Source organism: Cervus elaphus, chromosome 21 (genome assembly GCF_910594005.1).
Source record: "Cervus elaphus chromosome 21, mCerEla1.1, whole genome shotgun sequence".
Taxonomy (NCBI): Eukaryota; Metazoa; Chordata; class Mammalia; order Artiodactyla; family Cervidae; genus Cervus; species Cervus elaphus.
Window position 1 is genome coordinate 62,636,137 of NC_057835.1, and position 15,337 is coordinate 62,651,473.

Below are 15,337 nucleotides of genomic sequence, written 5' to 3' on the forward strand. Positions count from 1 at the left end.
TCACAATTCTGACTCCCTTCTCCTTGTCCTCGTCTTCCAGAGTCTGAGGCTGATAACAGCACCGTTCAATGTCTCAGCCAGCTTTTCTGAATTGTCAAATGCTTCCTAGGCAAAAGAAGCTCCAGTTGGGCTTGGCAGTGTGAATTTCTCTTCTCCCAAATCTTAATCTGGCAATTTCACATGATCTTATTAGATTTTTCTAATGTTATCAGGATGATCTTATTTTATTTCTCATTGTCAGGAGTGAAAGCAGGGTCCTGGGTTCCCTTTGCTTTATTCCATATCCCAGGTCTACACTTGGCTTTAAAAAGTTATGACAAAAACAGTTCTATAATTATACTATACATTACCAGCTCAATAGACATGAACTTGAGCAAACTCCAGGAGATGGTGGAAGACAGCCTGGCATGCTGCAGTCCATGGGGTCGCAAAGAGTGGGATGTGACTCAGTGACTGAACAAGAATTATACTTTGAGAAGAAACTGTGACAAAGAAAAAATAACACTAGTCTTGACTGTCTTTTGATTCTCCAGGTAAAAAAAGAGCCTATTCTGGCTTATTAGTCATAGAGCCACCAATCTGAAAAACTATACCACTTCTTGGGCCAGGAACACTGTGCATAACCATAGATTACTCTATAATCTCATATACAGAGAACATTTTATTACTGAAAAGATCACACAAAATTGTTGTATACAAAGTTAAAAAATGTGGAAAAGTTAATATTTACATCTTTCATACAGTACATGATGATTTTCTTTTTACGCTTTAACAGAATGTTAAATAGAGGAAAAAACCAAAAGCATAAGAAAGCTTTGTTCAGGGAAAGATATTCATTGAAAACAAAATTAAGAAAATTCTTTAATATTTCAGAGTATGTTATTTGAAATACATTTTCTGTTTATCAGGACTATATATTTTTTTTTCCCATTTGTTTGGCACTAATACTGCTAGCACATGTTTGAATATTCAGCAAAATCCTATTTAGCTGCCCAGATGAATTCTACATTATGTCTGAGAAAGATACTGCAAAAATGCAAAAAGTCAGTAGTATTCTAGATGTTAAAAAACAAAAGTTAAATGTATAAGCAACTGTAAATGGTCATACAAACACAATCTCGGGTAGTCATGATATATTAAAAAAAGGAATCAATTGCACTTGGCTTAATTTATAAAAGAGTAACAATTCATCTTGCACTTGGCTTAATTTATAAAAGAGTAACAATTCATCTACTAATCCTTCAGAACATTTCATTTAAAAAAATCAGAAGGATCAGTCAGCAGCATAATATTATCAACATTGGACACTCAGTAAGCACCTTACTTCAATTGCATAATAGATCTGTGAAATTCCTAAAACAACTAGACTTTATAAAATTCACACATTGAAGATGATAAGGTAAACAGATTTTTAAAGTTGAGTTTCCATTATAAATGAATTTCAGTGTATCAACTATTTTTTATACTACAAAAGAATACTTATTTTCTTAGAAATTCAATGTAAAAGCTACCAAAATAGTGCTAAAATTAGCTATTGGAATAACATAATAAAAATATCTGAATAGACTTGAGGATTTCTAAAAAAAAGTTCAAAACATAAAAATTCATTTTCAAATATATAAAAATGCTATAAAGATAAGTTTTAAATACTTCAGCAAAGAAAAATCTTGACTTTATAACTGTAAAAGTGAAACAGCATAGTACAACTTAAAACACTTTTGACACAGGAGAATCTTCATAAATAGAAAAGGAAGATTCCTCTAACAGTCTCTCCTCCCACACAAGTTGAAAAATACTATTAACCTGCACATTTCCGTTTGGGGAGATATACTGCTGCCATTAACCTCTGTGTGAAATGAATCACATTCTCAGAATCTATTGTTTCCAGTGTAACAAGAGGCGACGTAGCTTTAAGTGCAAAAGAAGACTGTAACAGTGATTCTCGGAAGACAGTGTACTGTCACCTCCAGTGTAGCAGGAATCCACTTCTCAGTAACACGATGACCTGCTTTTCAAGTGTCTGAATGACCGCCAGTGCCCTGCTCTTTTCCAACTCCTGAAGCCGAGTGAACAAGCAGTGATGTTGAGCCTTTGAGGCTGCCTGGCTCTGGAGAACTGGACGCCTGCACACTGTTGCTCTGTACTGGGCCAGCTTCGGGGACATCACTCTTCGGGGTTACCCTAGGTAACACAACAAAAGCTGATGCGCATACACACCAAAGCACAGACATGATGCTGGATGTCCTTACAACTGCTATTTCTCTTTCCGTGAGTTTTACTCCTAACCAGTAACCACTTTTACCAGAAAATAATTAACTCTTTATGCATACTCTTAACACCTCAAAGTACAAATAATTTATTTTCAAATACATTTTTTGCTAACTTCAGAAACTTCAAGCACCACTCCTGTACGGGCTAAGCATGGTATCTCATGGGGAATAAGACAGGATTCCTGCCCTTAGTTTAGCAAACCTTTTGTTGATTCCCCCCCATGGATTAGACCCTGTGTAAGATGCTGGGAGCACAAAGATGAGTATGACCTCAGCTTCACCTTTGAGGAGTTTACAAATCTAGGGGACGATAAAGGCACTTATCTAATAATACATAATCTAGTAGGCAAAAGCTGTTGGAGGTACATTTGGTCTAGTTTGGGAGGATGAGGTAAGACAGCCTTGAGACCTTAAAGTAGTCAGCTGTCAATATTTTGGCTAATTCAATACTTACCTGTGTTTAGATCACTTGTGATCATTTGGAAAAATTCATTAAAGGTAATGTCAATATCCTTTCATGTTCAGAAAATAAAAACATTTTATAATCAAACTCATATAAAATGACAAATACCTTTTAGACAGTATTATAATGTAGGGCTAATTGAAGCTTAATAGCCTGTATTGTACATGAATCAAACATTTCCCTAAATTCACAAGCAACTCTTAACAATTACCATAGAAATGAACATTACTTTTCTATTTAAACAATATACATGAAAGGCTCTTCCCAATACTAAGAATTAAACTATAAAAGAGCATTTATAGGCAGAATCCAGACTTCTTAACCCCAAACTGACTTGGACTAAAAATGTATAGACCTGTCATCTCAAAGAATGCTTTCTTTCCAGCTTTATGCTGGAAATGAAACTGTTATGCTTTAATGAAAAATGTGTAAGGCAGTATTTGAAATAGTCATATGATTTAAGAGAGGCAAGTCCAAGCTCACCTTCCTTCACTCCGCGCACTTTCAGACACACTGCTCTGGTCATTCACGTTGCCTGCCCGGCCTTGGCCTTTCCTGTCCGTCTGTTCCCCGCAGAGTTTGGAGCTGGGTGCTGCTGGGGAGGCAGGCTCCTCACAGTCCCGTTCTCTTAATTTGGGGGTGCTCGCTCCATCCCCTCTCACCTCTCTCACTGATGTTTCTGGTGAAGTTTGTATTTCGGTCAGAGTTTCTTGTCCTAAGTAATCATGGTTAGTGATTGCTACTGCAGAAGTACCATGATTTGCCGTCACTCCTGTGCTGGTTCCCATGGATTTGGAAATGACCTTCAGTTTATGTGAACTTGGCTTGTAGTGCTTCTTTTTGTGTTTAACTTTAGAATTGTGCTTTAAGAAAAACTCACATGACTCCTGTAACACTCTTCGACTTTCACTGATTGGACTGTAAGAAAATTCAAGCAGAGTTTACTGGATAAAGGTTAAGTGTTATAATAGAAACCGTAAAGCATACCATACATCTTGTGCCAAAAATCCTTATTCATTCAAGTTAGATTCTATATGATTTACATTATTTATAAAAATCTAGGATTATAAATGCTATGAGATATAAGTAGATTGCCACAAAGTGAAATCTTTTGTGCATACACTGTCAGTGTCTTTTGTCAGCATAAATAGTAGAAAGAAATTAAATATGCAAAATCAAAAGATGAGGGCAAAAAAACTCAAACTGGCATAAAGTAGGGGATTATTTGTATGTGTATCATAAACAAAGATATAAAATGTGAAAGCATACCAGAGAGAGAGAGTATAGAATATAATTAATGGTCTTTGTTTAAATACATATGGGATGTGCTTAGTCACTCAGTTGTGTCCGACTCCATAAACTATAGCCTGCCAGGCTCCTCTGTTTATGGAATTTTCCAGGCAAGAATACTGGAGTGGGTTGCCATGCCCTCCTCCAGGGGATCTTCCTGACCCAGGGATCCAATCCAGGTCTCCCGCATTGCAGGTGGAGTCTTTACCATCTGAGCCACCAGGGATAGAGATATAATAATAGTTCAAAGAAATTAAAGTCCAGTTAAGCGAATTCTTCAGACTTCAAAAATTAATTTGTAAAAAGGTTCTAAAATTTTTACCACAAAAATGTCCACTAGTCAAACCAATTGGAAACAGTTTAAAAACTCTATATTACATCAATTGTACATAACCTATAACATATGTAAATAATAAAATTAACTATTTACTCATAAATGTAAGTCTACTATGTTGTTATAGAATACTCCATAAGTTGAAATTTTTACCATTTTAAACAAGGCAAATAAGTGGCATGTTAAGTCAGTACTATGTGTAATAAAATTTAAAGGTAATGATCATATACCACATTTGAATCATATTCTATGTTGCTTAATATATATTGATATTTGACCCATTTCATCTTTTATCACTGATAAAAAAGGATAAAATTATTTACAATGCTGAACCCAAAACAATGAATTCAATGATAGCAATAATAATATTGGATATATTATAAGCCATGGAAAGAAAATGTACATTTTACAAACTTTGTATTTATATTTCAATAGAATAGTATATGTCAAAGACTACTGTAACAAATACTAAAATAAAGCATCTCTCTCAATGAAAAAAGACTACAGTTTGAAAACACAGTTAATATAATGAAACTCCAGTACAGTGATGATTTGAATAGTTCCTTGCTATTTGATCTATTTATTTTAAAACAATGTCAGATAATTCAATAGATGCTTACTCTTTCTTGCGATTTCGTTTAAAAAATCCAGCCCATTCTGTGCATGTCTTTTTGCTTCCAACCCAGAAGACAGCAGAGATGCCAACAATTAATGTCATCAGATATTTTATCATAAATAAGGCCAGTTCTGGTCGAGTTTCTGTATTTACCTGCAAAAAAATAAGAAGAATTTCAGTGATAAATTTAAAGTAAAGAGAAATCTATACAGCTAATGCAAAACTTGAACAAAAGTATAAATCAGTTGGTCTTATGAAATGTTTGATATGGCATAATGGATAGTTATATAAGTGTAATACATTCCTCACAGAAGTTCTGAACAAAGAACTTTTATCAAAATATATAACTAGAAAGGGAAAAACACATTAAATACATTTAGGAAGGATGTCTTTACATCTTGGCTTGATATCTGGCATTTTTTTTTCTGTAAGTATAGCAGCCTCTTATAATTCCCAAAATATGTGCCTCTCAATATTTATCTATTTTCCTTAACTACAATCTATAAAAAAAATACATTTAAACTCATTTTTAACAGCATAGTATTTAGAGTCTTTATGCACTATTGATGTTTATGTCACAAAAACTAGGTTAGTGAGAACAAAGTAAGCATCAGTAAAATGAAAAAAATGTGGAAATTTGTAAAAATTAAATCATACTTTTCTTTCAAGTATAAACTTTCAAATATTTTTAGAATGTTATACAATATCAAAATGCTATACATTAGGCATTATATCTTTCTTTTTACACTTACTAATATTTCTTGGAAACCATTCTATATCAGTGTAAGTAGAACATTCCTTTTAAAGGCCGCTCCATTATGTGAATGAACTATAATTTATTCAACTACCCCTACTAATAGACGTTCAGGTTATTTCCTATTGTCATTGCAAATAATGTTACAGTGACCATCTTTGTATGTATGTAATATCTCACATCTGTGAGCAGATCTGTTGATAAAGTCCCAGAAGGACAGGATCAAAGAGTACGTGCATTTTAAATAATGGATATTATCAAAATTCTTTCCACAGAAGGTTGAACTAATTGAGCAGCAAAGTCTAGAACGTGTATTCTGCCACAGTTTCATCAATACAGTGGTTATAAAACCACATTTGTCATGTCATAAGCAGAAATATGATTTTATTATAATTTTAATTTGCATTTTTCTTATGTTAAGAATAGCTTGTTTTATTTTTTTTTTTGTGACCTCTTGACATATCCTTTTGTCATTTATATACCAGATTGTTGATTTTTTTCTTATTGACCTATGAAGTGAAGTGAAGTGAAGTCACTCAGTCGTGTCCGACTCCTTGCAACCCCATGGACTATAGCCCACCAGGCTCCTCTGTCCACGGGATTCTCCAGGCAAGAATACTGGAGTGGGTTGCCACTTCCTTCTCCAGGGGATCTTCCCAACCCAGGGATCGAACCCAGGTCTCCCACATTGTAGGCAGACGCTTTATCCTCTGAGCCACCAGGGAAGCCCAGAATACTGGGGTGGGTAGCCTATCCCTTCTCCAGTGGATCTTCCCAGCCCAGGAATCGAACCGGAGTCTCCTGCATTGCAGGCAGATTCTTTACCGACTGAGCTACCAGGAAAGCCCGTAGAGTCAGTATTGATCTATAGGACCTCTTTATAAATAAGGAAATTAGCCCTTTAATTATGATGTGAAGTGTGAATAAAATTTCCCAGTTGGTCTCCTGACTTTGATTGTGGTGGGGTTTTCTGCCATGCAGAATCTGAAAAAAAAATTTTCCTTAGTCAAATTTAGCAATCTTTTCTTTCATAGCTCCTGCATTTTATATCATAAAGTCCTTCCCCATTATAAGATTAGAATTTTCTCACTTTATCTTCTAATACAGTTTTTCTTTACATGAGACGTAATCTTAAAACATCATATATCTTATACTTTTTAGCAGTATGTAACGGTTGCCTTCCCCCCAAGTTTGCCAAAAATATGAGCAATCTAGGACAAAATACGGCAGGATCACTTTAAGAGTACTTCCTTATTGATTATATAGTAAAAACAGATGATGGATAACAGACTATGGACAGGCTGTAAGGCAGGTAAAACCATTATCCCCACACACCAGTATGTAAAACAGGTTTCACTGTTACAGTGCAATAACTTTCTAGAATATAAATTACTACGTAAAATGATTCAGTCCATACATTGCTTGATCTGATACACTGTGATGACATAGCACTCACAAGCAACATTAGTCAGTACCATATACAGATATTCAAGAAAAATTTAAAAAATCTATTAAAAACAAAGCTTCTATTTTAAAAACTCAACTAAAATGCTCTAAGAGATTTTCTATTTTCAGATACTTTTAAATCTTAAAATCACAACTTTAATCAGAAGTATCAGAAACACATGAATCATGTTTTGTTTTAATTGTGCTTTTTGTCACAAGAAATGACAGGATAGTTTAGGCAAAAATTCTGTTTTTAAAAGTGTATACGAGCAAAATATAAAATTATATATTACATATCATCTTATTATAAACCCAAATAAGGGCCTTCTCAACTAAAGAATTAAAAACTACTCCCAACTTAGCAAAAGTTCCTTTTCTTCTCCCTATGACAAGAGCCTGTTCTTCTGACTCTATTCTTCATTTTACCATTCATCTGCTTTTGCAATCTAACTTAATTTTTAAAAGAACAGCTAAACGAGGCACTTTACTATCTTTGTAACTGAAGCTAAAACTGAGGAAACAACTCTTAAGACACTCATCCCAGTTTCCACTGATGCCTAGGGAACATTTCCCTCTGTTGGATTTTCTCACCTGCAATCTAATTTTAGCTTCATGACGAATTCAAAGATATTTCCAGGGAATGCCATGTTAAAATTAAATAGTGAAATAATACAAATGATAGCCTTTACCTGATAAGGACATGGGATATGGTACTGACGACAGTGGTCAGAGACCCAAGTTATCTCCCAGGTAATCCTGTTTACTTGCTCGTAGACGTAGCACCCCAGAAGAGTTACTAATGGCACAAGATACAGGCCACTGAAGACTCCAATTCGAATCATAAACTTCTTCAGTTTCTCTTGGTTCCGTCCATCATGCTGTATAACTTGTCGAACGTGATTTAAGGAAATAATGCCAGCTAAGAGAAGAGACAGCCCGACAAACACGCAAAGGCACAGTGGCAAGAGGACGAAGTAGCGAGAAGCATCCAGGTCGTAAAGGCCGACGAAGCAGACTCCACTAATGTTGTCTCCTTCAACTTTGTTCATGGCAAGAAGCATAATGGTGAGAAAACCTGGTATTCCCCATGCAACAGCATGAAACCACACTGCTTTTTGTTCAATGGCCTCACAACTCCATTTTCTGCCAGCAGCTAAGAACCAAGTAATGGTAAGCATCACCCACCACACAGTGCCAGCCATGGTGAAAAAATACAAAAACATGAACAAAATGGTGCAAGCCTTATTTTGAGAGCCTAGAACAACTGTGTCGCCAAGTTCCAGTTTCTCATCTGCCTTATTGCACGCCGTGCTATTGCCTAGCAAGAATCCGATAAAGTACATGAGAGATACAATGCTGTAACAGACAGAGTAATATATAATAGGTCGCTCTGGGTATCTGAATCTTCTAACATCAATTAAAAAAGTAAGGAATGTGAAAAGGGTTGCACAGAGACAAAATATTGAAACTATTCCAATAAAACTTTTTGCAAACTCTAGCTCATCACTTTTAAAATACATGTTGGGGCATGGAGGTGCACATTGGTCAATTCCCAGAAACTTATAGCCTTGTCCCCCAGAAGTCTTAAGATGCCTTGGACACCAAAATCCAATGTCTCTTCGGATTTGTTCTGATTTCTTGTGAGGACCAAGAAGCTCTGTGTGTGGGTTAAAAGTTGCAGGAACAGACTCATCACAGTACTGTAATCTGTAAAGATTTAAAAATAAATAAATAAAAGCAGCCAACATTTTTGAGTTACTATTTTAATGTTATACTTCACAACTATAAACTATTCCTTATGTATTCATTCTAAAATTCTTTTATTATTATTATCATTTTAAAATCTTTTGGCCCAGCCACATGGCATGTGGAATCTTAGTTCCCTAAGATTGAACCCACACCCCCTTTATTGGTAGCATGGACTCTTAACCACTGGGCTGCCAGGGAAGTCCCTCCTTATGCATTCATAACTGATGGGGAGACATACAAACTTAAGCAGATACAGGTTTACAGTTGGGGAGGAAGTTTTGAAATTGACTAAAAACTTGTAGTTGTTAATGGGGCCCCAATACACTAACATATATATTAAGTATCAGGCAAGTGAACATGAAAACTCCCTTCCTGGAAAACAATCAATTAATAACTGTTAAATAAATTCTGATTTCAAGGCTAAGTGTTTAAGAAAGAATTTATCTTGATTGGTAGTCTCTAGACAGAAAGATGCTGACTTATCTGTTTGAAATATTTTGAAATATAAGTCTTGGGGAAATGAATTTTTATTTTCTAATACCCATAAGCAAAGTAGATCAGCTACATAGTAAGGTGATGACAATTAAAATGACTGAAATGAGATCATTTCCTGGGTGGAGAAGACAAAGTTCAAGTGATTTCTAAGTTTATAAAGAAGGGCAAGAAGATCACCAAGAGGAAGGCTGAGGACCAGCTGAACACACATCACCGTTTTGTTGCGGTATGGTTGACTGCCTCCCTTGTTCAAGGCAGTCCAGAATGATACAAGTGATATTTCTGCTTTGTGCAGAACTTTATCACTGAGTTTCTACACACCCAGAATTATTTTGGAGGAGCTACATGGTTTAGAAATTAGTGGAGGACCTCCCTGGTGGGTCCAGTGGTTAAGATTCACGCTTCCAACACAGGAGGCATGGGTTTGATCCCTGCGGGGAACTAAGATCCCACATACCACATGGCCAAAAAATTTAAAAATTAAAAAAAAAAAGAAATTAGTGGAGGTTTTAAAGGAGAAAGCATTTTAAATATGCCTTAGAAAGAATAGAAAATAATAAAATGTATGCCCGTATAAAAACATGGATGTTTCTACTAGTTTTTTCAAAAGGTAGTATATGTTTTACTTTATTACAGATACAGTTGGGACCCCTTTCTGGTCCTACTCTCTTTTCTCTCTCTCTTCCAAAGTATTCATTACTACAAGTTCAGTTTTTATTTCTCCTCCCTTACTATGTTTTTTCCAACTATAATGTTATACAGTATTATTTTACAGGTTTTGAACTTTTTTGGCACTGTGCTATATATATCATACTTTTTTTTTTACTTATAACTTTTAGATTTATCTATGTTGACAGATGCAGGACAACCGCCCTCGTAACTGTATGGCAGTATCCTAGTGTGTAAGTACATCACAATTTACTTATTCTTACAACGGACTTTCAGACTTTTTCTCATTTAAAGAAATCTTATTTTTTTGGCCGTGATGGTTCTTCATTGCTTGCGAGGGCTTTCCCTAGTTTCAGTGAGTGAGGGCTACTCTTTGTGGGTGTGGGGGCTTCTCACTGCATGGCTTCTCTGGCTGCGGAGCACAGACTCTGGGCACATGGGCTTCAATAGTTGCAGCTCATGGGCTTGAGGGTGTGGGGTCAGTAATTGTGGAGCACGGACTTAGCTGCTCTGTGGCATGTAGTATCTTCCCGGACCAGGCTTCCCTGCACTGCAAGGCAAATTCTTAACTAGTGGGCCACCAGGGAAGCCCCCAGACTTTTTCTCATTAAAAAAAATTATGAGTAATGCTACAATAAGTATTCTTGCATATGATTCATTGTTTGGGGAAAAGTTTCCATAGAAGGGGATTTTCTAAGATGTACAGTAAGAACACCTTCACTTTTACTATGTATTATCAGTTGTTCTAGAAAGTGATTATGCATCTAGCAGAAGTGTACGAGCTCCACAAAGGCTCTAGAGTTTCTTTAGTCTATGGATAAAGAAACAAAAAGAGAACCATCACCATTGTTCCCAGATTTATTATATGAAGTCTCATTATGTCAGCAGAATATTTCAAATTATTAGCTTTCAATGTCTAGAGATTAGCAGACAAAAGTAATTAATCAAGACATATGCAGAAAGGTCCATGAATTGATAATAATACCCTTTCCCCCCCAGTTTAGAGCAAAGGCATCTTAATTCATTCTCACAGAACTTTGCACCCTCACTTGTTGTATTAACACAGGTGTAATTGTGCATTTAATTTTATGCTTATTTGATTACTCTCTATTCCTCCCACCCCACTGCAAGTTCTCTAAAAACAAGAACCAAGTCTGGTTTTGCTCACCACTGTGTACAATGCTGATATACAAGTGCCTAACGTATATTAAGTGTGCAATAAATAGTTGTTGACAAATAATGAAAGCTTGTCACTAACATTCTTGAAAATTAATACCAGTATGAAAATATCATCAGTAGCTTTCAGCTAAAAACATAATTTACCTATCACATTCAAGTTCCTCAGGCCATCGGATATCAAAAGTGTCCATTAATTTCTTGCAATCAGAATACACTTTCTCACAAAATTTCCGACAGGGTGGAACCACATGAATTTGCTCAGTGCAGGTTGGTACAAAAGCTTTGCAAAGGAAAGTTTCAACATTTGGTGAACATTCCAGATTTGCCAGAGGAAGAAAAAGCTGTTAAAAAACAAACAATAAGAGAAGGTTAGAAAACAGGTTAGAAGGTTAGAATTTTTTAGCATACACTTTTTCACTTAAACTCCAAAAGAATTTTAAATCTCACTCTCAATACAATCAAATCTGAGGAGATAAGTGTTTGATTAGACATAAGAACCCTTCATACACAGTGGAATATTAATTTATACAATTATGCATTTTTCAAGCAGACATTAGGGTTAAATCAAAAGTATGAGTTGATCGCTATATGAAATAAATTATACAAATAATCAATTTATAAGTATATGCTCCCTGGAGGAGGAAATGGCAACCCACTCCAGTAGTCTTTACTGGAAAATTCCATGCACAGAGGAGCCTGGTGGGTGATAGTCCATGGGGTTGCAAAGAGTCAGACATGACTGGGCATGCATGCAAGTATATCTTAAAATACCCTATCACTATAGTGAGCATTCTGGAGAATAAAGGAATGTTTGGGGTGGAGGGAACAGCATGAAAAAAGGCATGAGGATCATAAGAATATGGTGGATTCAGGGAAAGAAGTTCAGTATGAATAGAATACAAGGTCAAAGACTTGAAGTCAAGAATGCAGTAGACAGAGATGACCTGATCACAGAGAGCACAGATGACATGCTATTGCTTGGATTATAAAAGAAGGAGTGGGGTACTACGGGAGAATGTTAAGCAGGAGACGTCTACAGTCTGACAGCTGTGTTTGAATGCTGGCTCCACGTTTACCAGTTTTATAGCTCTGGCAGGTTACTTAAACTCACTGTGCCTTAGTTTCTTCATCTGTAAAATGGCAATAATAATAGTACTTGTCTCACAAGATTGGTATGAATACAAGGTTAACAAATGTAAAGTGCTGAGAACACTGTCGAGCATATAGTTACGTACTCAATAAATATTCAACCTAGTGGCTCAGATGGTAAGCATCTGCCTGCACTGCAGGAGACCTGGGATCAATTCCTGGGTCGGGAAGATCCCCTGGAGAAGGGAATGGCAACCCACTCCAGTATTCTTGCCTGGAGAATTCCACAGACAGAGGAACCTGGTGGGCTATAGTCTGTGGGATGGCAAAGAGGCAGATACGACTGACTGACTAACACACACACACAAGACTGTTATGAATACAAAGTTAATAAATGTAAGGTGCTTAGAACAGAGTCTGGCATAAAGTTAAGTTCTCAATAAATGTTAGTTATTATGATTATTACCCTTTAGGGAGTGTGGACAGGTTCTGGAAAAACCTGGTAGGCTGAGCACATATGTTTATCTCCTTTCTCCCCTCCTTACCTCCTTACTAACAGGACAAATCCATTAGTAAGCGAACAAGAGAAACTACGTTAGCATATCAGAGTTCTCCGAAGGACAAAAATGAAACAAAACAACAAAAAAGCAAGCCCCAAACTTTGAGCGACAGGAAGCTACTAGAGGAGTGGTAAGTGACTTAATGGGACCAAGATGGAGTGGAGGGATTCATGTGAGAATGAGCTGATTCATTTGCCCTAAAGAATCTGAGAGTCTCAGTTCTTTGAAGCACAGAGTAGCATAAAAGGCTACAACTGGAGGAACGTTCACACGTTAGTTCCTCACTATGTCACCCCACGCCCCTACCCAGGCAGCCAGATGACCACTGCATCCTACCAAGGTTGTTTCCAGAAGAGATGGAACTAGACGTTCGGCACTTGGGTATCAGGCACAGAGCAGGGCAGAAGTACAATCCACAGTGAAGAGAGGGACTGAGGAACGGTCTACCTATGGAGACAGGAAGCCCTCCCCTTCTCTCGCTCTGTTTCCCAAAGGCATATATACCTACCATCCCCAAACTTTGAAAAAATTCAACAGCCTTGGAGAAAAGACCTCTACACACTGACAATGAAAAAGCGAGTTGCCCTCGAGCTCACCTTCCTACGAAGCCCGCCAGTAACAAGGCCCGCTCACTCACACCGAGCTTTTCAGGGCCCCACACAAACATACATGGGCAGCCAAGCATCATCAGGCATCTGAAGAAAACATCACAAGAGACAGAAACTCAAAGTAAGCAAGCAGATAAAATGAAATGTGGAGGAAACAGAGATTATCCAGGGAATAGAAGGAAACAAATCACAAAACAAACAAAAACCTTAGTCAGTTAAATGAGAGGCTATTGCTTCCATTAAAGAATCAGATAGTAAGGAAAATTTAAAAATAAGATAGCTGAAATTAAAAACTCTATAGAAGCACTAGAAGATAAAGCTGAAAGAAGAGACATCCCATAGGAGTACCAGTCTAAGCGTCCAACTCCTGACTAAAGGACTTACAGAAATAAACAAGGAAGATGGGAGTGGGGAAGACAATCAAATAAAGAAATTAAGAATATTTTTCAGAACAGAAGGATGCCAGTTTCCACATTGGAAAGGTTGGCAGCACATTGCAATCCTGCTACTAAAACATGTCTGGGCTAAAATGTCAGTCAACTAACTCTTTTACATTCTCTCCTGAGGTGATGACTTTGTTCCTAGTTCACTGAAAAGTCAGAAATAACCAGAAGATAATTTCCTTAACCTCTCACAAAAGGTACCAAACCTAACCTACTTTATCCATATTCTTTCTTCTACTATTTCAATGGTTGAATGGCTTGAACTCATAACCAAGTCTTGCATTTGTACACTGGATCCCTCCCCACTTTCCTAATCAAGGACTTTCCTCTGGTAATGGTCTCCTATTCTTGCAATAATTTCCCCCCTCTGTTACAGTGATTCCATCATACAAACTTACTCTATTATCTCTAACCATAAAAAAAAAAAAAAATCTTTCCTTGACTCCACATTCCCACCCCAACTCAGGTATCATTTCATTTTTTTCTTCCTCTTTATAAAACCCCCCACCCTGAAAATAGTTAGCTTTACCCACTTTCTTCAATTCTTCTCTTCCATTTCCTTTCGAGCCCACTCTCCAATCTGGTTTTGTCTGCATACTTCAGTGAAACTGCTTGTCAGAGTTACCAGTAAGCTTCAAATTGTCAAATCCAATGGTCAATTCTGAGTCCTCATTCTACTCAACTCTTAACATTTGACACAGTAGATTCTGCCCTCCTCCTGAGATACTTTTTTCAACTGACTTCTAGAATACGAATTTTCCTGAATTCCTATGGATCTCACTCTTCTGATTTCTTCCATTTCTCTTCTGATTTCTTCCATTTCCCAACTGGAAATATTGAAGCACTCCAGGCTCACTCCTCAGACCTCTGTCTACTCTCTGTAAACCCAACTCCTCAGGAGAAACAAATCCAGAATCACGGTATTAAACACCAACTCTCCATGAAGGATTCACAATTTCTGGCCTCTATCTCACCTGTGAATCCTAGACTTGAATGACCATCTGCCTTCTGGACAACTCCAGTTGGCTGTCAACATGCATCTCAAACCTAACACGTCAAAAACACAACTCAAACCACCAAACACTGCATTAGTCTCCCCATCTCGGTGAGCTGGTGCCACCATTCGCCAAGTTACTCAGGCCAAAAATCTAAAGATCCATCCTCTACTCCTCTCCTTTCCTCACTCCATAGCCAATCCATCAGCAAATCCATTGGCTCTCCCTCCAAAATATATCTCAAATGTGACCACTTGTTGCTGTTGTTGTTCAATCGCTCAGTCGTGTCCGACTGTTTGCAACTCCCATGGACTGCAGCACACCAGGCCTCCCTGTCCTTCACCATCTCCCAGAGCTTGCTCAAGCTCATGTCCATT

At 37.1% G+C, this 15,337-nt stretch overlaps 1 protein-coding gene across 2 annotated transcripts in view; it reads right to left on the reverse strand.

The window, feature by feature from the left end:
* Positions 1-647: 647 nt before the first annotated feature.
* FZD6 (frizzled class receptor 6) overlaps positions 648-15,337 on the reverse strand; it is a 35,249-nt gene continuing 20,559 nt past the window's right edge. For both annotated transcript variants that reach the window (XM_043880088.1, XM_043880087.1), the window contains 5 exons: positions 11,410-11,606; positions 7,863-8,880; positions 4,978-5,126; positions 3,217-3,651; positions 648-2,181 (listed from right to left, as the gene is read on the reverse strand). In XM_043880088.1, the coding sequence (XP_043736023.1) occupies positions 2,013-2,181; positions 3,217-3,651; positions 4,978-5,126; positions 7,863-8,880; positions 11,410-11,606 (1,968 nt within the window). In that variant the 3' untranslated portion in view covers positions 648-2,012. The remainder of the gene's footprint in view (positions 2,182-3,216; positions 3,652-4,977; positions 5,127-7,862; positions 8,881-11,409; positions 11,607-15,337) is intronic.